This window comes from Urocitellus parryii, chromosome 9, assembly GCF_045843805.1.
Source record: "Urocitellus parryii isolate mUroPar1 chromosome 9, mUroPar1.hap1, whole genome shotgun sequence".
NCBI classification, from domain to species: Eukaryota; Metazoa; Chordata; class Mammalia; order Rodentia; family Sciuridae; genus Urocitellus; species Urocitellus parryii.
In genome coordinates, this window is record NC_135539.1 from 14,561,784 (window position 1) to 14,586,236 (window position 24,453).

At 35.0% G+C, this 24,453-nt stretch overlaps 1 protein-coding gene across 1 annotated transcript in view; it reads left to right on the top strand.

Moving 5' to 3' along the window:
- LOC113192356 (phospholipid-transporting ATPase ABCA3-like) overlaps positions 1-24,453 on the top strand; it is a 143,960-nt gene that overhangs the window by 40,026 nt on the left and 79,481 nt on the right. The window contains exons 5-8 of the mRNA XM_077802690.1: positions 1,006-1,265; positions 15,137-15,253; positions 15,574-15,691; positions 20,546-20,719. Coding sequence (XP_077658816.1) covers positions 1,006-1,265; positions 15,137-15,253; positions 15,574-15,691; positions 20,546-20,719 — 669 coding nt within the window. The remainder of the gene's footprint in view (positions 1-1,005; positions 1,266-15,136; positions 15,254-15,573; positions 15,692-20,545; positions 20,720-24,453) is intronic.

Here is a 24,453-nt window from a genome sequence, read left to right on the forward strand (position 1 = left end):
CTGAGGCTGGCTTTGAACTTGCAATCTTCCTGCCTCAGCCTCCTGAGCTGCTGGGATTACAGGTGTGTGCCACTGAGCCAGGCTTAGAATGTTATTTTCTATTTCTAGGAAACATACAACTGTGATTTTGATAGTGATTACATTGAATCTATAGGTTTCCTTGGGTAAGTATGGACCCTTAAATAATATTAAAAATTTCATGAATATAGGATTCAAATGACTTGTGTCTTTTAAATTTTATTTTGGCAACATTTTATAGTTTCCAGTGTACAAGTTATCCATCATCTTGGTTAAATTTATTCCTAAGTACTTTATTCTTTTTGATGCTATTGTAAATTGAATTGTATCATTTTTTTTCTGAGTTTCCTTTCTATTTCATATGTTCAGTGTATAGAAGTGTCTTAGTCAATTCCAGGCTGCTATAACTAAATACCACAGACTATACAACTCAAAATAATAAAAATTTATTTCTCACAGGTCTGGTGGTTAGGAAATCCAAGACCAAGGTGTACCCTCTGATTAGACCTCAGGAAAGGGCTTTCTCTGTGCTTCCACAATGACAACTCACTGCATCTTCTGGAGGAGATGAACGCTGTGTCTCCATGTGGTGTGAAGGGAAAAGGGCAAAAAGATTATGGTATTCCCTTCAAAATCTTTTATAAGAGCACTACTTCTCTTCATGAGAGTGGAATATTCATGACTTAATCATTTCCTATAAAGCCCCACCTTTCAAAACTATCTCACTGAGTATTATTTTAAACATACAAGTTTTTGGAGGGACACATACATTGAAAACTATAGCAAGAGTTCTGCCTAATATTTGCTGTACTTCTCATTTAGTTTGATAAAATCACATAAAACAACTGTTCCATTTTTACATAATATTTTAGTTTGGGGAAGGTAGTAATACAGTTTCATGGTGTTTATTGTATGTGGATCCCAAATCACAGCTTATACATTTTTTTCTTAGTATCCAAACTTGACAATCTTTGTTTTCTCTTTTAGGATACTTCAGAGAAGGGTTCCTTACTGTGCAACATTCCTTAGATAAGGCCATCATGATATATCATGGTGGTGAAGCTGCCAAACAGATATTTGATAATACTGAAATTTACGTTAAGAGATTTCCATATCCTGAATATTATCATGATGGGTTTATGTGGCAATTCATAATTATATTTCCTTGGACAGCTTTATTTACATTCTCTCAAGTTATACTTATTGTTGTTGGGACCATTATGATGGAAAAGGAAAAGAGATTAAAGGTAACTTCATTTTCTTTGTAAAATTTTGGGCCTTTCTTACAGATGTGTGTGGAGGGGAGGGTTGGATTATTGATGTGTACTTGGCAATGGTAAATGGATATGGTGCAGTAGCAATATGCAAATATGGACTTGCTAGAGTGTGCATGATGTTACTTATCAATTTTTGATGTTTTGCTTTTATGTCGATTCTCCATTTGACTTGTAGTTTTATTGACTGTATGACTATTTGAAAAGAATGCTACAAACAGAGGTCAAATATTAAATGCTCTGAATCATCTTTGAAATAAAATGAGCAATGAAGAAATAATCATTAGAGTTTTAGAATTAGATAAATTGATACACTTCACTTTCAACATTCTATGATCCTGTGATTCTTTAGTATCTAAACCTTAATAATCTGTGTTTTCTCATTTAGGATTTTAAAAGATTAATTTTCTTACCAGGTTTTATCCTTCAAATCTCCTTTGAGATGACATTCAATATTAAGTCAAATAAAAGCCATATTGTGAAGAATAGTGGCTCTGAAGTCAGAGAGAAAGCCATTTATTTGTCAATCTATTCATCAGTTTATTCAGCATTTATTAATTACCTCTTTTGTTTCAGGAGATCTGACAGATCTTAAGTTTAAATCCTGTTCTCACCAGTTGTTAACTTTGTGAGCATAGTCTCTTTCCTTAGATGTAAATTGAGGATAGTAGTAACTAATTTTTATGGTTATTAGGAGATTTAAATGAGAGATATTTTTACGTTTCTAGACCTATAGAAAGCATTCAACAAATGGTAGTTTAAAAAGAGAAAAAATTCCTACCTACAAAGGTATGAATTCCTACTTGTGAAAAGCTTTCTTAAGATATCAGTAATGATATGATTTATTTAGTGATTTCATGATATAATAAGTACCTATGCAGGTGGAAAACATTATTCTTTTTTTGTGTGTGTGATACTGGGGATGGAATATAGGGCTTTCTGCATGACAGGCAAGTGATATACTGCTGAGCTTCACCCCCAGCCAATGAAAGTCATTCTGGAAGTGCAGAAGGATTGTTGCTTTTTCTGTACAGTGAAGGATAATGGGAATTCACCAGGCAGACAGGACTAGGGCATGGTCTTTGAAACAGGGTAATGTGTTCCTATTATTGTTGCCTCCAGAAAGGGGTATGGAGGATGGCTTAGAGCTGGGACAAGCATACTTTTCTTTTCTTGGGGTGGAGGTACTAGGGATTGAACTCAGGGGCACTCAACCACTGAGCCACATCCCCAGCCCTATTTTGTATTATGTTTAGAGACAGGGTCTCACTGAGTTGCCTAGTGTCTTGCCATTGCTGAGGCTGTCTTTGAACTCACGATCCTCCTGCCTCAGCCTCCTGAACTGCTTGGATTTAGGCATGCGTCACTGTGCCCTTTATGACTACCAGACTTCTATGGAAAGCAAAGATGGTAATATTTTAGGTTTTGTGGGCCACATGTATCTATTCTGTGTTTTTTTTTTTTCAGTTAAAAAAACATTTTTAACTCTCAGTACACACAAAGATGGCCCGTGGCCTGGTTTGATGCATAGGCCATAGTTTGATGATGAAGTTTGGCTGTGAAGCCTGAAGATGAGGACCCAATTACAAGGTGATCAGAGGAAAGCAGAGAGGGCTTGATTGAAGGTGGTTTAGAATATTGGAACCGAGAGGGAAGGTTTCAAGAAATGCTGAGGCGGAGGAAATCAGGGGAAGTGAATGTACACACCATTAACTTCCAACTTTGGGAATTTTGCACATATTTCTTTCAAGGACTTGTCTACATATAAAGTTTTTTTCTAAGGTGGTTTGGGGAATACTTGTCAAATTATATTCATTTGAAGAAATGGCACTGTGTTTACTGAGGAGACAATGATGCTTACGTTCAATAAGACAAATGTCAATAGAGATAAAGCCATTGTTCTGGGCAGTGGTTTGAACGTCTTCCCCTGTTTCCTGGTCGCACAAATGAAATTATCCTCAAATCTTCCAGACTTGAAACCTCAGTTTTATCTATGCAGTATCTTATTTAAGAATCCAACCATTTCCTACCTTTATAACTTTGGGGTAGGTTTATTAAGTTCTCTATACTTCATCTGTAAAATGGAGATGAAGATATTCCTAGCATGAAGACCAGTTGTGATGATTAATAAGATACTACTTGTTAGCACAGGATATTGGCTGTAGCACCAGTGTTAGTGATTTCTCTATTTTCTGAGTTCCTTCTGTGCAGCATATGTGAGGTGATGAATTCTGCTTCTTTCTGCTCTCTCATGATTTATCTGCTTCTTTCCTTCTGCTTATGGTAATACCATCTTCTGGTTCAAGCTCTTGTTATTTTTTTACCATCTATCTATTTTAGAAGATTCTCATTTTTTAAAAATTTTTATTTGTTTTAATTAGTTACACATGACAGTAAAATGACCTTGACATATCATAGATTTGAATCAGATAGGATATAATTTCTCATTTTTCTGAGTATACAGGTTGCAGAATCACATTGGTCATGCAGTCACATATATACACACAGTAATAATAAGGTTGTTTCATTCTATTGTCCTTCCTATCCCCCCATCCCCTCCCCTCCCCTCCCCTCCCATCACTTCTGTCTACCCAATCTAAGGTGATGCTATTCTTTTTTTTTCTTACATCTTCATACATGTATTCTGTATAAAGATGAGGGTCTCCTTCCACCTTCCATGCAATTCCGCTTTTTCCTCCCTTTCCTTCCCACCTCTCTTCCCTATCTAGAGGTAATCTTCTTCCCATGCTCTTCCTCCCTACCCCATTTTGAGTCACCCCACTTTTATCAGAGAAGATATTCAGCATTTGTTTTTCTGGGATTGGCTAACTTCACTTGGCATAATCTGCTCTAATGCCATCCATTTCCCTGCAAATGCCATGATCTTGTTATTTTTTACTGCTGAGTAATATTCCATTGTGTATATATGCCACATTTTTTTTATCCATTCATCTACTGAAGGGCCTATAGGTTGGCTCCACAGTTTAGCTATTGTGAATTGTGCTGCTATAAACATTGTTGTGGCTGTGTCCCTGTAGTATGCTGTTTTTAGGTCCTTTGCGTATAGACCTAGAAGAGGAATAGCTGGTCAAGTGGTGGTTCCATTCCAAGCTTTCCAAGGAATATCCATATTAGCTTTCCAAATTGGCTGTACCAATTTGCAGTCCCACCAGCAATGTATGAGTGTACCTTTTTCCCTGCATCCTCACCAGCACTTGTTGTTGTTTGACTTCATAATGGTTGCCATTCTTACTGGAGTAAGATGGTATCTTAGAGTAGTTTTAATTTGCATTTCTCTGATTGCTAGAGATGATAAGCATTTTTTCGTGTATTTGTTGATTGATTGTATATCACCTTTGAGAAGTGTCTGTTCAGGTCCTTGGCCCATTTGTTGATTGGGTTATTTGTTTTTTTGTTGTTTAGCTTTTTGAGTTCTTTGTATACCCTAGAGATTAGAGCTCTATCTGATGTGTGAGGGGTAAAAATTTGTTCCCAGGATTTAGGCTCCCTATTCACCTCACATATAGTTTCTCTTGCTGAGAAAAACTTTTTAGTTTGAATTTATCCCATTTGTTGATTCTTGGTTTTAATTCTTTTGCTATAGGTGTCTTATTAAGGAAATTGGGGCCTAACCCCACATGATGAAGATTAGGGCCTACTTTTTCTTCTATTAGACGCAGAGTCTCTGGTTTGATTCCTAGATCCTTGATTCATTTTGAGTTAACTTTTGTGCATGGTGAGAGATAGGGATTCAATTTCATTTTGTTGCATATGTATTTCCAGTTTTCCCAGTATCATTTGTTGAAGATGCTATTCTTTCACCATTGTATGCTTTTAGCACCTTTGTCTAATATAAGGTAGTTATAATTTTGTGGGTTAGTCTCTGTGTCCTCTATTCTGTATCATTGGTCTACCAGCCTGTTTTGGTGCCAGTACCATGCTGTTTTTGTTACTATTGCTCTGTAGTATAGCAATATCACCTGTTTCACTCTTCCTTCTTAGAATTGCTTTAGTTATTCTGGGCCTCTTATCTTTCCAGATGAATTTCATAATTGCTTTTTCTATTTCTTTGAGGAATGCCATTGGGATTTTGATTGGAATCACATTGAATCTGTAAAGTGCTTTTTTTAATATGGCCATTTAAATAATATAATTCTGCCTGTCCATGAGCAAGGTAGAACTTTTCATCTTATAAGGTCTTCTTCTATTTCTCTCTTTAGGGCTCTATAGTTTTCATTGTATAGATCTTTCATCTCTTTTGTTAAGTTGATTCCCAAGTATTTTTTTTTTTTTGAGGATATTGTGACTGGGGGGGCGTGGTTTTTCCTCATTTCCCTTTCAGAGAATTTGTCACTGATATTGATTTTATATCCTGCCTCTTTGCTGAATTCATTTACTAGTCCTAGAAGTTTCTTGGTAGAGCCTTTGGGGTCTTCTAGGTATAGAATCATATCATCAGCAAATAGTGCTAGTTTAAGTTCTTCTTTTCCTATAGTTATTCATTTAATTTCTTTCGTCTGTCTAATTACTCTAACCAGTGCTTCAAAAACTATGTTGAATAGAAGTGGTGAGAGAGGGCATCCCTTTCTTGTTCCAGATTTTAGAGGGAATGTCTTCAATTTTTCTCCATTTAGGATGATGCTGGCCTGAGGTGTAGCATAGACAGCTTTTACAATGTTGAGGTAAGTTCCTGTTATCCCTAGTTTTTCTAGTGTTTTGAACATAAAGGGTTGCTGTATTTTGTCAAATGCTTTTTCTGTGTCTATCGAGATGATCATGTGGTTCTATTGATGTGATAAATTACATTTTTTGATTTCTGTATGTTGAACCAGCCTTGCATCCAGGGGGGTGAATCCCACTTGATCGTGGTGCCCAATCTTTTTGATATGTTTTTGTATCCAATTTGACAGAATTTTATTGAGGATTTTTGTATCTATATTCATTAGAGATATTGATCTGAAGTTTTCTTACTTTGAAGTGTCTTTGTCTGGTTTTGAAATCAGGGTGATATTGGCCTCATAGAATTAATTTGGAAGTACTCCCTCTTTTTTCTATTTCCTGAAATAGATTGAAGAGTGTTGGTATTAGTTCTTTTTTAAAGGTCTTGTAAAACTCTGCTGTATATCCAACTGGTCCTGGGCTTTTCTTGGTTGGTAATCTTTTAATGGATTCTTCTATTCCCTCGCTTGGTATTGGTCTGTTTAAGTTGTGTATATCTTCGTGACTCAATCTGGGAAGATCATATGACTTAAGGAATTTATCGATGCCTTCACTATCTTCTATTTTATTGGAGTATAAGGTTTCAAAATAATTTCAAAATATCTTCTGTATTTCTATAGTGTCTGTTGTAATATTGCCTTTTTCATCTCGTATGCTAGTAATTTGGGTTCTCTCTCTTCTTCTCTTCATTAGCATGGCTAAGGGTATGTCAATGTTATTTATTTTTTTGAAGAACCAACTTTTAGTTTTGTCAATTTTTCAATCATTTCTTTTATTTCAATTTCATTGATTTCAGCTCTTATTTTAATTATTTCTTGTCTTCTACTGCATTTGCTGCTGATTTGTTCTCCTTTTTCTAGGGCTTTAAGAAGTAGTGTGAGATCATTTATTTGTTGGCTTTTCCTTCTTTTAAGGAATGAACTCCATGCAATGAATTTTCCTCTTAGTACTGCTTTCATAGTGTCCCCTAGATTTTGATATGTTGTGTCTGTGTTTTCATTTATCTCTAAGAATTTTTTAATTTTCTCATTGATATCTACTGTAACCCGTTGTTCATTCAGTAGCATATTGTTCATTCTCCATGTGATGTAAGAATTTTTCTTCCTTATTTTATCATTGATTTCCAATTTCATTCCATTATGATCAGATAAAATGCATGGTAATATTTCAACTCCTTTGAATTTGCTAAGCGTTGCCCTATGGCATAATATATGGTCTATTTTTGAGAAGGACCCATGTGTTGCTGAGAAAAAAGTGTATCCAATTGATGTTGGTGGATATATTCTGTATATGTCAATTAAGTCTAAGTTATTGTGTTATTGAGTTCTATAATTTATTTATTCAACTTTTGTTTGGAAAATCTGTTCAGTGGTGAGAGAGGTGTGTTAAAATCACCCATGATTATTGTGTTGTGGTCAATTTGTCTCTTGAACTTGAGAAAAGTTTGTTTGATGAACATAGCTGTACCATTGTTTGGGGCATATATATTAATGATTATTATGTCTTGTTGGTGAATGGTTCCTTTAGCAGTATGTAGTGTCCTTCTTTAACCCTTTTGATTAACTTTGGCTTGAAGTCCATTTTATTTGCTTTGAGTATGGATACACCTGCTTGCTTCTGAGGTCCATGTGAGTGGTATGATTTTTCCCAACCTTTCACCTTCAGTCTGTGTATGTCTTTTTCTATCAGATGAGTCTCCTGTAGGCAGCATATTGTTGGGTCTTTTTTTTTAATCCAGACTACTAGCCTATGTCTTTTGATTGGTTATTTTAAGCCATTAACATTTAGGGTAACTATTGAGATATGATTTGTAATTCCAGCCATGTTTGTTTCTTTTTGTTATTTAACTTGATTTGTTTTTCCTCTTTGATTAGTTTTTTTCCCTTTACTGTACTACCTCCCACTGTTGATTTTCCTTGTTATTTTTCATTTCCTCTTCATGTAATGTTTTGCCAAGGATGACTTGAAGTGCCAGTTTTCTAGCTGCAAATTCTTTTAATTTTTGTTTATCGTGGAAGGTTTTTATTTCATCTTCAAACCTGAAGCTTATTTTTTCTGTATACAAGATTCTTGGTTGGAACCCATTATCTTTCAGCATTTGAAATACATTGTTCCAGGATCTTCTAGCTTTCAGGGTCTGTGTTGAAAAATCAGCTGTTAACCTAATTGGTTTAACCCCAAATGTAATCTGCTTCCTTTCTCTTGTGGCTTTTAAAATTGTCTCCTTGTTCTGTATGTTGGGCATTTTCATTATAATGTGATTTGCTGTGGATCTCTTGTGGTTCTGTACATTTGGTGTCCTGTAGGCTTCTAGGATTTGGATTTCCATTTCATTCTTCTTGTCTGGAAAGTTTTTAAAAATTATTTCATTGAACAGATTGCTCATTCCTTTGGTTTGGACCTCTATACCTTCCTCTATCCCAATAACTCTTAAATTTGGTCTCTGTATTATCCCAAATTTCTTGGATGTTCTGCTCATGGTTTCTTATCAGCCTTTCTGAGTTGTCTACACTTTTTTTGAGATGATATACTTTGTCTTCATTGTCTGATGTTCTGACTTCTAAGTGTTCTACTCTGCAGGTGATACTCTCATTTGAGTTTTTAATTTGGTTTATAATTTCCTTCATTTCCAGGATTTCTGTTTGTTGTTTTTTTTTTTTTTTTTTTTTTTTTTGTATAACCTCTATCTCCCTGTAGAGTTGATGTTTTGCTTCTTGGATTTGTTTTTGTAATTCATTGTCAAAGTGATCTTTCATTGTCTGCATTTGCTGTCAGAGGTCTTCCTTGAGACTCCAGGTCATCTGAAGCATGTATATGTTGAAATCTTTATCTGACATTCTTTCTGCTGTACCTATTTACTCCTCTATTGTTGAGTTGTCCTGCATTGTTTGTGGTCCTTTTTTTTCTTTGTTTTTTTTTTTTCATGTTGCTCACATTTGTTTGCAGTTCCGTGTGACAGTTGTGTTATTTTTTTCTCCTATAGATTTGTATTGCTCTTGTATAGTTCCGAGATCTCTCCTTTGTGATGGGAGATAATGTGTAGAGATGTTAGATTCAATTGTAATTTAAAACAAATTCATTAGGTTCATAAAAGGCATACAAATTCTGGTGGCATATAGAGAACTGATGGTTAGGCATAGGACTTTATGTTTAGGGGTAAAGATGTGAGGGTATGGGGGTTAATATGTCTTATCTACTTTGGTGGAGAAACCTAATGAAGGGGGTTATTAACAGGAGAATAGACAGCAGGTATTTTGGGGTAGCTAAGTACATGGGAGGACAATAAGAAGCATAGAAACATTAACCTATTTGCATTTAATAAATTTCTTGTAGTAGCAATAGTAACACTCGGGAGGTTGGGAGAGGAAGGGAAAGAGGAAGAAAGTAAAAAATAAAAGAAGAAAAAAGGGGGAAGAGATAGAGAAAAAGGAATGACAAAAGAGAGAGGAAAAGAGAGAAGAAAAAGAAAAAAGGAAAGAAGGAAAAAGAAAAAAATGCACTCTTAGAATTCTGTTTTCTCTTCCAGTAGGTGGCGTTGTGCATTCCAGGTTGAGTCTGCCCTCAGGGTGGAGGAAGCAATCCTTGTGAGCTGGCTCTCCCTCCCCTGCCTGGTGCCTCTCCAATCCTGGTCTCTTTGGTCTCTATTCCCCTCACTTCTCCTGCCCTCCAGGCCCCAATTACTGGGACTCTTATCCACAGCCCTGGGTTCCCTCTGGGCTTGCAGGGCCCTGGCTGCCCCACGCTTCTCATCAACGGAGCCCTACCTCTGTGTTGGGTAGTCACCGAGTCATCACAGCTGTGGAGAGGGGGAGTTGGAAACTGGCAACCTCTTATTCCATCTGATAGCCACGCCCACCGAGAGCTGGCAAGAAAGGTTTTGGGTTATCACAACTGGGTGGAGGCGGGGCTGGGACACACCTGTTCAGACACCAGTCTCGCCTCCTGTTACATGGCCCAGGGCTGATGAGGTACATTTTCCAAGATGGCTATCATGGGTTTCCCTGCCGGGGTGTCGGTGAGCTGGGCTGCTCTTTTACTAAGTCCAGGCTTCGGTCCTGGGTCCAGTGCCCTGTGGACGCGGGTCACAGTCTGGTGTGCTCTCGCCCCGAAGGATCTGAAACTCTGCGTCTCTGCCGCCAGAACTCCGTGGCGCTCAACTCCGCCGTCTCTGGCAGGGTCCCGGGCTGCGTGCGCTGCTGGACGGTCTAGTGTTTTGGGCTGCACTTGTAACGAACCACTATTTAAAATGTTGTCACAGGCTCCATGAAGCTTAAATTCATGAATGGGGGCCTCTCTGCAGGAGAGTTTCCAACCACTCACTCGGAGTCACGCCAATAGCGAGTTCTCCTCTACTCGGCCATCTTGCCTCAATCCTCTCTCGTTGGTTTTTCTAACTATGGTTTCCCCTTAGTTTTATTTCATATTAAACCCTTTCCCTTCCAGCTAAAATGGTTCACTTTGAAGCTTTATTTGTCTCCGGATTTTGTCTTTCTCTTGTTTTACTAATGAGTAATCTCTTTGAAATCTATTGCCAACTTTCAGCTACAGTTTTCTCTTTATGTCTCCAGATCATGTCATACAAACAGGCAGTTCAGGTTATTAATTTTGTTTCTAAATTTTTAACTAAAGTATGATACATGCATACAAAATACACATGTGTGTAGATCACTGAATTATCAAGCCTGAATACACCCCATAGAACCATGATGCTAATCAAAAAGTGGAATATTTCCAGCAACCTAGAAGCACCCTTGTATTCCTTCCATATCATTAAACCTTTTCTCTTCCCCAAAGGTAATCACTGCCTTAACTTTTAAAATCCCATTTTAGTGTTGGCCTGGTTTTGAATTTTATTTAAATAGAATCATGCAATAATTATCCTTTTGTGTTTGTAAGTCATTCATGTCATTTCAATTTAGCCACTTCATTTCTGTTTTGTTATATTTTATACCAAAGTTTATCACTGTGTTGTTTTGGTCATTTCATATTTGAGTATTGGGCTATTACAATAATGCAATAGTTCTCATGTCATTCATGTAACCTGTCCTAATGATAATATCTTTTGTAATCACATAAGAGAAGTAGGAAGTTGTTGTGGTATAATATTCTACTTGGCTTGCCAAGTCCCTGCTAGGATTTCACCAGTTTGGGGATGGGAATGTAACTCAGTGCTGGCCTAACATGTGTGAGGCTCTGAGTTCAATCTCCAGTACTGAAAAAAAAGTAGACTGCATTCCATGTTTTTTCAAGGGAGGTAGGGAAAGAAAATAGCACATAGTTCTGTAAGTTTTGTTACAAAGATTCATGTACTCACCTTCCTCTTGAAGTATAATTTTATTACCTTCCCCAAAATCATTTGTGCTAGCTCTTTGTAATTATATTTACCTCCTGGCAACCACTGATCTGTTCTTCATCTGATCTGTTCTTCATCACTGCAATTTTGTCTTTTCTAGAATGTTATGTAAATGGAATCATAAAGTATATAATATTTTGTGATTTCTTATGTCACATCATAATACTGCTGAGATTGTTCAAGTTATTGTTTGTAATTGCTGAGTAGTATTCCATGGTATGGGTGTTTTATAATTTGTTTATCATGTCCCCACTGAAAAGCATTTTGGTTGTCTCTAGTTATTGGCAATATAATTAAAGTTTTATTCTCATATTCCTTTTGTGTGGACACAAACATATACCTATTTGCAGAATAAATAAAAAAGGGAAGTTTTAGATTGTTGGATAATGTATAAGTATGTATTTTAGTGTATAAGAACTGGCTAGACTGTTTTCAGGAGTGGTCTTAATATTTTGAGTTCCTATGAATAGTGTATGAGAGATTCAGTTGCTCAACACTTGGTATATTTTTTATTTTAATAATTCCAAAAATGTATATTGGTATCTCATTGTGACTTTAATTTGCATCTTCCTGATCTAAAATTATGTTGAATTTCTTTATGTGCTAATTTATTAGCCATGAATATCTCTGCTTTGGTGAAAAGTCTGATAAAATCTTTTGCTCTGTTTTCAATAGATTATTTTCTTACTGCAGAGTTTAGAAAATTATTTATCTATTCTGGGTTCAAGAGCTCTGTGAGATATGTGATTTTCCATCTGTATCTTTTAATCTAATCTAAATCTTTTTATTCTCATAATAGTGTCTTTTGCAGAGCAAATGTTTTTGATTCTGATTAAGTACAATTCATCAAATTTGTGCTTTTAGTGTCATTTGTAATTCATATCCCTTTTGATCTAACCCTAGATCACAAAGATTTTTTTTCCATAAAATGTATAGTTATATGGTTTTCCTTTTAGAAACATTATCCATTTTGACTTTTTCCCCCTTAAGCCTTGAGGTTTAAGTTGAGACTCTTTATGGATGATCAAATACCCTAGTGTAATTTGTTGAAAAGACTGTTTAATTATTTTTGTACCATTTTAAAAAATCATCTGTTTTTAAAAAACCGCATCAATGTTTATAGCACCCAATTCAAAATAGCTAAACTGTGGAACCAACCTAGATGCCCTTCAGAAGATGAATGGATATAAAAAATGTGATATATATATATATCATTATATATATATATATATATATATATATATATATATATATATAATGGAATGTTACTCATCAATAAGATATAGTAAATCATGGCATTTGCAGATAAATGGATGGAGTTAGAGAAGGTAATGCTAAGTGAAGTTAGCCAATCCCCCCAAAAACCAAATGTCGAATATTTTCTCTGATATAAGAAGGCTGACTCATAGTGGGGTATGGAGGGGGGAGCATGGGAGGAATAGATGAACTCTAAATAGGGCAGAGGGGTGGGAGGGAAAGGGAGGATGCATGGGGTTAGAAACGATGGGGGAATATGATGGTCATCATTATCCAAAGAACATGTATGAAGACACGAATTGGTGTGAATATACTTTGTATACAACCAGAGAGATGAAAACTTTGTGCTCTATATGTGTAATATGAATTGTAATGTATTCTGCTGTCATATATAAATAAAAAAATTAATAAAAAAGTTCCAAATCTTATTCAATAGTGGACAAAGTGTAATAAAATTATCATGTCTCCATTAAAAAAATTATCTGGCCATATTGATGGGATCTATTTCTGGATTCTATTTTCCATCATTGAGCTGGGTGTCCAGGGTATCCAAAGCTGTATTATCTCCGATTGAGAAAGAGAGAGAGAGAGAGAGAGAGAGGGGTGGGTGGGTGGAGGAACAGGAAGGGAGAGAAAGACTTAAACTAGGGTAATGTGATTCTTTCAACTCCAATAATTCTTCATTTGAAAATTAATTTTAATTTTTCATTCCTTTGCCTTTACACATATTTTTTTAGAATCAGTCTGTTCATATCTAGTCAATAACTTGCTAGGTGTCTGGTAAAAGTTCTGTTAAATCAATAGTACAATTTGAGAAGGATTGACATGTGTTAGATTATTGTGTTGAATCTTCTAATCATGATTTATTTATTTAGTTTTTTAATTTTTTTCTTCAATGACTTTGGATCATCTGTGTTAATATATTTTAAATATATTACTAGTTTTCTATAGCATTTAATATATTAATATAACCTAGTGTATTTTTTATCTCAAATATTTTTATCTCTCATGTCTCTTATTTCATTTTCTTATACTTACTGAACAGATTGAATGTAGTTGTCATAACTTCTGATGTCCTTATTTTCTGCTTCTATAAATTGCACATTTTATGTCAGTTCTGATTGATTTTTCTTCTCATTGTGGGTAATATTTCTACTTCTTTGCATAACTGTTATATTATTTGTTGTCATATAATATCACACAGCTTAGTAGCTTAAAACAGCTCACATTCATCTTACAAGTTCTTTCTGTTGGATCAGGTATAACTTCATTGGTTTTGTGCAAAGATATAGTCAAGGTATCATCTATAGTGTGGACTCAGAATCTGAGGCTGAATAGGGGAAGAAATTTTTATTCTAAACTCATGTGGTTGTTGGTTTAAGCTTTAAGATTTAGGTCCTTAAAGTTGTAGAACTGAACATTTTAGTTTCTTTCTAGTTGTTGGCCAGATATTATCCTCAGTAACTTTACATATGGGCAGCATGGCTAACAGCATCCAAATACAGCCAAGGAGAGCTTCTCAACGTGAGACAAGTACCATAATCCTATGTAACATAATCACAGAAACGACATTTCATTACTCTTGCCAAATTCCATTGATTTAAACACTATAACTCCAGCAAAAGGGACCGCACAAGAATGTGAACACTAGATGGGAGAAATGATGGGCCCACCTGGAATGCTGTTTTGGGGACATAATATTCTTTAGTTGAATGCCAGACATGTCCTCCTTCACCTCAGGCCCAAAACTATGGCCAACTGACCATGGACCGAAGCCTCTGAAACTGTGAGCCAAAGCAAATCTTTCCTTCTCTAAGGTGTTCTTTACAAGTACTTCGTCACAGAAACAAACAGCTAAACAAAGGATCTTACTTTCTAACTTTTATCTGGTGGGACAAGAGTAGCATTTATTCCACAGCAGCTGTTCTCACTTTGGGGCAATTTTGCTCCCAATGTCTGGGGACATTTATCATGACTAGGAGAGTTGTTACTGGAACCTAGTGGGTAGAAGCCAAGGATGCTCTTGAAGATCCTACACTGCATAAGGTAGCCTCCCATAACAAAAAATTATTTTTAAATGTCAACAAAATCATGACTTGGAAACTCTGACGTACATAAAGTATCAAGAAAAATGCTTTATACCAAGGAGTGGTGTTGAATAAACCAAGAAGGTTTATTCCTTCATGGAAACAGAAAATAATGAAAAGAAAGGAAGTCTTATTTTTTAATTTTAAAGTTTAAAGTGTTTCTTGTGTCAGAACCAGAACTGGCAAGGTATTGGGCAAAAACTGGACCCAGAATTTCTGAGTTGCTGACACAGCACTGCCTCTCACTTTGTGGATGTCTTTGATCAGGTCATTTGGTTATTTTTGCACCATGATTTCATACTCTGTAAAATGGGGATGATATTTAACTTATATAGGTTGTTGTAGGAATTAAATCACATAATACATGTTAATGTATTTTGATATCTACAAACTGTTTTTCATGACACTTGGTTTGTATTCTCTCACAGGAGTACCAGCTCATGATAGGACTCAGTAATGCTATGCTCTGGTCTTCGTATTTCATTACTTTCTTATTCTTATATGCAATAGTCATCATTATACTTTGTATACTGTTATTTTACAAGGCAAGTATCTATTTGAATGGAGCATGCTACAAGCTAAAAATACTTTAAGAGGAATACAGAAATTGTGTGATAGAAGTAAATGTGTTTTTCACTGACTCCACTATGGAAGCTCAGAAGATGCTTTAGTCTCATAGTAAATCAAACAGTACACCTATATGAGAGACCCTTCTGTGAGAAATGAGTTATTCAGTTAATTTCCATCTCAATGAGCTGTGTAACCTATTTTGCTAGGGCCACTAAATGTTTGATATGTTCTTTCACCTCCCTGTTTTCTGCCATCTCTTAATGTTACTGAACTACCTTTCTGATTGTTTTACTAGATTGTAAATGAGACAGTCCTCCAACACAGTGACGTGATGTTACTCTTTGTCTTCTTCCTGTTTTATGCCATTGTCTCAATAATGTTTGGCTTTATGATTTCCACATTCTTCAATAAATGTGAGTCTACAGCTCCTTTTGTGAAAGAGCCTGAGTGTTTTGACTAAGAATTTTATTTGTGAGCTCCTTCTAAACTTTAGTTGTTACTTCATATGTAGGTTCTGCTTACTTTCTAACTAAAAAGTCAAATATCATACATGCATGTGAAATGATCTAAAGAGAAGTGCAAAGATCTACTAAAATAGGTTCATATAGAAATGTGTATTTATTCACTTACTGAAATCTTTGGATCACTTATGGTGTACCTTGAACAGTGTCAAATATACAAACAACAACAGTAAAACCAACCAAACAACCAAACAAAAAAACCCAAAGAGAATTGTTTTTCTGCCCTTTCTGTCTAATTCAGACTGGACTAGTTGGGGAATTTATAGAGGTAATTGTTCAGTAGCCATTTTTTTTGTAGTCACTTATTTTTTAAAGAAGATAACAAATCTTCACCTTTTTCACTTTTGTATTTTTATATCTTATGTGATATAAAAATTATATAGAACATTGCTCTCAATTTGTTCTTTCAAAGTAGAGTGTCAGCTTATCGACTTCCATAAAAAATGACAATCCATAGGTATTACAAAAATATTAAAAGTATGGTTTCTGTGTGAAGAACATCAGTGGATATGATCAGCAGATAGAAATTCCAAGTAGGAATATGTGTGTGTGTGTGTGTGTGTGTATAGAAAATTTTGTATTTTGTAAGCTCCACAATGTTTCTTTATTCTTCTAGTCCTTTACTTACAAAAATGTACTTACATATCCAAAGTATTTTGTTTCTTTATGATTCCTGTTTTAATTAACTTTTTTGACTAAAGAATAAAATCGCATTTATTCTTTAGGGGATAACCTACACATAAATTGATAGCATTCTATTATTTTTCCACAGATGAGTTTGAATATAGTTTGTCTAGATTTATAAGCCCTTTCAGATTTTTTATAACCATCATAGCCTCATTTATTATATTAGAACATAGAAATTTGCTAGCACTTGCTCCGTATGTCCTTTTCTGATAGTAATAACTGATATTCTGATTTACTCTTCTTTATAGCATGATTGCTTCTATAATTAAATAGTGTGTTAATTAATTTTGGTGAAATTTTTTTATGATTTTTATATAACTCAGGATTACAATTTGAGCTTCCTTCATATAGTTGTGGGTAGCTGGTTTCATTTTTACTGCTGCTTAGTATTGTGCAGTTATTGTTTCATACTTGATGTATAGTTGGGGTGTTTCTGGTTAGTTACTATTATTAGTATTATTACAAATAATACTAATATGAGCATTCTTGTATATGATAGCCAGTGCAGATATGCAAGAGTTTTCCTGGGGCACATAACTTGGAGTGGAATTTCTAGTCTATCATAGAGTGTTACATGTTACCTTAGTACGTCATATCAAACTGTTTCCAAAGTGGTTGTACAATTTTGCAGTCTTCCTAGCAGCAGATCAGTGCTTCTATTGTTTTATATTTTTTGGTAACTCTTTCAAAACCTGTTGCATATTTGGGGGCATGATAAATATCTCATAATAGTTTTAATTTACTAATATTTGGTATATATGGAATGGCAAAATATATACTCTTGTGTCTGAATTGTTTCACTTTATATGTTTTCAACTTCATTCACATTCTACATGGATGATACAATGTTTCTTAATTGCTGAATAATATTTCCTTGTATAGATATACCACATTTTGGTTGCTTATCCATTCAGCCAATAGTTGTCATTGGATTATTTTCAGGTTTTTATTGTTGTTTAATTCTCTTTTTAAAATTTCTTTTCTTTTTTTATTGGTACTGGGAATTGAACCCAGGGGCACTTAAGCACTGAGCTACATCTATAGCCTCTGCTTTATTTTTTATTTTTTATTTTTATATTTTTATTTAGAGACACGGTCTTACTGAGTTGCTTAGGGCCTGCCTTCCTAACTTGTTGAGGCTGACTTTGAACTCACAGTGCTCCTGCCTGTGAATATTTCTCCTATGATTATTGACATACAGATATTTTCATTTCTCATAGAAGTAAAATTGCTGGAATATGAGGTAAATTCATATTTTAACTTAAAAATTTTAAAAAATGTCTTCCAAAATGGATATACCTTATATTTATTCTTAACAGCAGTGAATGAGAGTTCCAGTCCCTTATATCTTTGCCAACATTTTGTACTATCTATATATTAATTATAGTTATTATGCTGAGTATGTGGTAATATCTTATTGTGTTTTTAATTTAAATTTTTTAAAGACTGTTAATGTTGAAAATTTTTCACATTCTTATCAGATCAGCCATTCATATCTTTTCCTTGGTAAAATATCTGTACAGATCTTTTGCCTACTTTATAAATGGATTGTTCAGTTTTTGTTGAGGTTTTGTGTCGCGACCCCTTGCCCGCAAGGAAGACGCAACTCAGGAATCTTCTTTCAGCAGTTTATTCAGGTCCTTGATACTTTTTCTTCTTTCAGCTGTTTATTCAGGCCTTTGTATTGACATGTCTTTTAGCTTCTACTGCTACTCCTACTACTACTTCTACTGCTACTCCTACTGCCACTACTACTACTGCTACTACTACTACCACTACTACTACTGCTACTACTACTGCCACTACTACTACTGCTACTACTACTGCCACTACTACTACTCCCGTGTGCCCCAGCCTTAATAAAGCAGATAAAGCCCCAATGCACAACTGCCACGTGGACTTTTCTCATAGGGTGCCAAGTCACAGCGTGCCAACTCATTCTGATAAGGAGTTGTTTGTCACAGACTACAGGGGAAACCAGCGCCATCTTGTAATGGCGGCCACAGTTCACAGAAACGGCTCACCACAGTTTTGTTTTGTTTTTTAGGTAAAATTAGCACAAAATAAAATTGACTATTTTAAAGTGTATGTTTTGGTGGCATTTAGTACATTCACAATATTATGCAACTATCACTTCTAACTCAACATCTTCCTTATTTCCAAAAGAGACCCTGTGTGCAATAAGCAGTCACTTTTCATTCCCTTTACTAGCAGATCCTCACAACCAGTGACCTATTTTTGTCTCTACAGATTTACTTATTCTAGATATTTTAACTAAATGGAATCATACAGTGACTTTTTATATCTAGCTTCTTTCATTAGAATGTTTTTGAGGTTCATGTATGATTAACATGTATCAATACTTCATTTATTTTTTATGGCCAAATAATATCTATGGATATACCACATTTTTAAATGCCTTCATCCATTGGTAGATATTTTTATTGTTCCACCTTTTGGCTATTCTTCAGAATGCATAGGTAGGAGTGGATAGCTAGGAGTGAAACATAATATATTAATTCTAGAAAAGGGGAAACTGTTGGGCAGGAAAAACAGCAAACAAGTAGTAGTTTGTAGGAATTTGGGAGAGAGATGAAGAGATGAAGCAAAGGGTGATTTCACAAAAATAGTACACTAAAATTATTGTTCATGATGTTATAATAATAAATACTTGACATTAAGCATTTGTTAAACCCCCTGCACCATACAACAAAGAGTAAACCCTTATTTAAACTATAGACCAGTTAGTAGTACTGGATTAATATTGATTCATCAGTTTTAATGAATGTAACAAACCAATGAAAGATGTCAAAAATAGAGCAATGCTATGTTGAGGTAGAGGAGAGTTTACAGTTTTCCTAAAACTGCTCCTAACCTAACAGAACATTCAAAAGACTGTAAACATCAATTTACCTGCAAATGCCATGATTTTATTCACTTTTATTGCTGAGTAAAATTTTATTGTGTATAAATGCCACATTTTTTTAATCCATTAATTCACTGAAGGGCATCTAGGTTGGCTCCACAGTTTAGCTATTGTGAATTGTGCTGATATCAACATTGATGTGGCTGTGTCCCTATAGTATGATGTTTTTATGTCCTTTGGGTATAGTTTGAGGAGAGGGATATCTGGGTCAAATGGTGGTTCCATTCCCAGATTTCCAAGGAATCTCCATATTGCTTTCCATATTGGCCACACCAATTTGCTCTAGATAGGGAAGACAGGTGGGAGGGAGGGAGGGGACAGGGGATTAGAAAGGGTGGTGGAATGTGATGGACATCATTATCCAAAGGACATGTATGAAGAATACACGTATTAGGCATACAGTAGAGGAAACCTCCTCATGGCCAGAAGTGAGAGAGAGGAAGAGGAAGGCCAACGTCCCAATGTCCCCTTCAAAGGCATGCCCCCAATGACCTCACTTCCTGCAATAAGGCTTCATCTCATAAAGGTGCCACTTGCCTAGCACCAAGCCTTTAAGACTGGGCTTCTGGAGGATTTTTCAGTTCTAAACTATAGGAAACTATAATTTTGTTGTCTGTTTTAGATATTCTTCTATGTCATCAGGAATAGGTATTTGAAGTATTGTAGACTAAAAATATGTATAAAAAATACTACCAAGTTTTTCATTTTTATCTACCAAAATTTTAAAATTCAAGGAAATCATGTAGACATATTCTTATGATGGGAATACTAGTGTACTAGAGTAATCAAGTTTGTTAGAAGAGGTAGTCGTGATCAAAATGAGGAAGAAAATTTAAATAAACAAAAATAAGTACTTTTTCATGTGATTAAATATTCATGATAATTGCATAAGTAGGAGAAGGATAAATTCCAGAAATTTTCTTCCTAAACTTATTCATTTAAGCAAAAACATTTATTGAGCACTTACCCTGTTAAGCACTGCGCTAGATGCCAAGATGATTTGAGCAAGATGATTTACTTTCTTTTGTAGAGGTTATAAATCTCTGTGTAGTAAAATGTGTAGTAAAATGAATTTGTGTTTTAGGCTTCTTTAGCTCAAGTCAACTAACTATATTTTCCATCTAACTTTTCAGCTTCTTTGGCTACTTCTATTGCAAGTTTCCTCCATTTTATCACGTTCCTTCCATATTTAGTGTTCCTTAGAAGATATGATGAAATGAGCCTTAGTGAGAAGCTGGCCATCTGTCTCATTACAAATACTGCATTAGGTCTGGGGACTGAAAAAATATGCAAGCTGGAAATGAAGGGTGAGTCTGTCCATTGTAAAACTGCCTTAGATGTTTTGATTCCCAGAAAGAAAGGGCAATGATTTGGGGTCAGTGGTGGAGTAACGGATAAGGGATGGTTTTATGTTTTGTAACTCTTTTTTTTGGATTATGGTATTTATCATAAAATTATATTTGTGCATTTTATGTATATATTGTGTATTGTGTATATATAATATACACACATGCATGCAAATATAAATAAAATAGTATAAATAATAAGCACAGTAATATAAGTGATATATTAGTTATTTATACTTTCATGAATACATATGTCTATGTTTTATCTTTATCACTGTTCTCCTTTTGGAACTAATTTTGCCACCTGAAGGATAATGGCAATATCTGGAGATTTTTTTAGTTTTTGTTGTTATGACTGAGGAGTGCTACTGACATCAAGTGGGCAAGAGCCAGAGATGCTACTAAATATACTGCAAACTTCTGAAAAGCACCCACAACATAGAATTATACAGCTCTAAATGTCAGTGCTGAGGTTAAGACACCATGGTTGATATCCACTTATTAACCTCTGTGAGTTCTTTGTTACATCTAATTCCAATCCAAACTAGAGGCTTCTTCCTAGCTTTTCCCCATTCCATATTTTATTTTCCTTTCTAGCTGTGAGAAACTTGACTCTTACCATTCTCAATCAATTTGCTTATTTGCTCAGTTTTGCAGTACTTAGGAAGTAATTACACAACTACTAATCCATACTACTGTGAAGAGCAAATACTTTGTACTTATTCTGAGTTTGTACTTGAAATATTGTGTTCAAACATAATGTTGGCCGTGTCTTCTTTGTACTTTCACTGTGGTTTTATTATTTATTTGAACTAGGGATAGGTACCTTTGTTTTTATTTATACTCCTTTTTAGTCCTCCCTCATCATTAACATAATGTAAATTTATGAATATGTGCTTTTGCAGTTTTTAAAAAGTAGAAACATAATAGAATAATCAGTTTAGAGTCATTCCCTCCTCATGTTCTTACATCCCACACATGTGTACTACTCTTACTTATTTGTAGTTTATCCTTTCTGTGTTTCACTTAAAAATATATCAGTTTTATATATATACTTATTTACTTACTTTCTTGTAAAAAATGGTACTGTACTGTATATTTCTTTGCAATTTGCCTTTTTCTAACAACATATTGTATAAATAATTCCATATGACTTTACATATATATATTTTCTTCATTATTTTTACATATACATTGTGTGGATATGCTATATTCATTTAAACTATATATGGACATTTAGGAAATTGATAATATGATCACGTGTCCCTTAATGATGGGAATACAGTCAGAATACTGCATCAATAGTTGACTTCATCCTTGTGCAAATTTTATAGAACAAACAGACAAACCTAGATGACATTGGTCCAACACTCATCGTGGTCTCTGATACATTTGAGGCTTCTGCCAGTGTATCATGGCATATGATTTTACAGAAAATGTGTTTTTTGTAAGTAGGAGTACATTCTAAAATGATAAAAATATAGTATAATTAATATTTAAACTAGTAACATAGTCATTTATTAAATATCATGATCAAATATGTACTCTACATAATTGTATGTGTTGTACTTTTGTATGACTGGCAGGGTAGCAGGTTTCTTTGCACTGGCAATACCACAACACATGAGTGGTGAATTGCATTATAGGTTAGGATAGCTCTGATGCTATTAGATGATAGTCATTTTCCAGCTACATCATAATCTTCTGGGAACAGCATTATCTATGCAGTCTACTTGTGATCACAACATTGACGCATTGTGCTATGGCACCTGATGGTATTTTTCTGTTAGAACAAACGTGAAATGGGCTTATCCTTTGCATATGTATTTTTGTGTTTTTGTAGGTATATCATAAAGGGTAATTTTTTAAGTTGTCCTGTAGTATTATTTGCGGGACTTTTTTTTTACTTAGAAATATTCAGGTTATTTATTCTCCTTGAACAAGTTTTAATAGCATGTGTCTTGTATAGAATTTGCCCATTACAAATAAGTCAAAATTATTGGCATCAAGATTTTCATCATATTCCTTTTTTGTCTTTTCCTCAGGTCTTTTGAAATATTATTAAATTTTATATTCAGTAAAATTGCTCTTTTTGGGGTGTAAAGTTCTGTGAATTTAAGCACCTGTCTAGACAACTGTAACCATCACAGAAATTAGGACACAAAACTTCCTTCTGTCCAAACGCGTTTCTTGTGCTGACCTTTTGTTGTTGCACATTTCCTTAGCCTGTAATAACTGGCAACCACTGACCTGCTCTTCATCCTTGTAGTTTTACTTTTTCCAGATGTCACACAAATGGAATGGTACAGTGTATGAACTTTTGCACTGGCTTATTCCACTTAGCATAAGGTGTTTGCTCTTCACCCATGCTCTTGCCTGTATTAGTAGTTCATTTTGTTATACTGCTGAGTTGTCAATTGATTATGGATTTTAATTATATCAGTTTTTCCATTTCTGCAAAAAGGGCTATTGGGATTTTTGAGTCTGTAGACTGCATTGGGTAGTATTGCTGTCTTAACAGGTCTTTGAATCCAGGAATACAGGCCATATTGCCTCCTATCTAGGTCTTTAATTTATTTCAGCAAAGTGTCATAGGAGTCAGGCTTGCATTTCTTGTTTAAATGTGTCTCTAACCATGCTATTTTGATGACATTGTAAACGGAGTTGTTCTCTCTCACTCTATTTTTTAAAAATATTTATTTTTTAGTTGTAATTGGACATAATACCTTTATTTATTTTTATGTGGTGCTGAGGATTGAACCCAGGGCCTTGCATGTGCTAGGTGAGCACTCTACCACTGAGCCACAACCCCAGCCGCTTCCATACTGTTTTTTATGTTGTCTTTACTAATTTAAATTTACACCAACAGTGTGTAAGACTTTCTGTTCCCCCACATCTTTGCCAGCATTTATTATTATTTGTGTTCTTGATGACAGCCATTGTGACTGAAGTGAGATGGAATCTCATTGTATTTTTGATTTGCATTTCTCTGATGGCTAAGATGTTGAACTTTTTAAATATACTTTTTGTTTATTTGTACTTCTTCTTTTGAGAAGTATCTATTCAGTTCATTTGCCCATTCATTGAATAAGTTATTTTGGTTTTTGGCTCCCATGTGAAACCAAATGTGACTGGTCCCATCTCTGGCATCAGAGGAGGTTCCCTGATCTTTTGATTTCAAAGAGTGGGTCCTCCTCTCCACCTTGAGTCAGGAATTGTGTCAGAGTCTCTCCCCTGAGTCACAATGGTCTCATGAGGCCATCACCTGCCCAGGCAACACAGGGGCAGAGGTATAAATATGCTTGGATTTTGGCCTCCCAGAGTAGTATAATAGGACTGTTCTCAAGATAGCTCCTGACTCTAGCCATTCAGAGTTCAATAGGGGATACAGTGAACTCCTTCTCTAAAAATAGCTTGCTGTTCATTCATACTCCAGGTCTTTGATTTATTTAGGCTATATGTCTGCAAATTGCAGGCTTCTGCACTAAACTGGGACTCTCTCTCTTTCACCTTCACCTTATCAAAGGGAAGAATGTCCTTTTTTAAGCTGTGGTGCCAATTGTTCTCCATAGTTCTTCATATTCAGATATAATCCTATAATGCAACATAGTTCTGGGATAAGCCAAAAAATTAGTTGCTAAGTTTAGTAAACTCACTACAACCTTAAGTGAGAGGTGAAAGAGAGGAGGAAAATA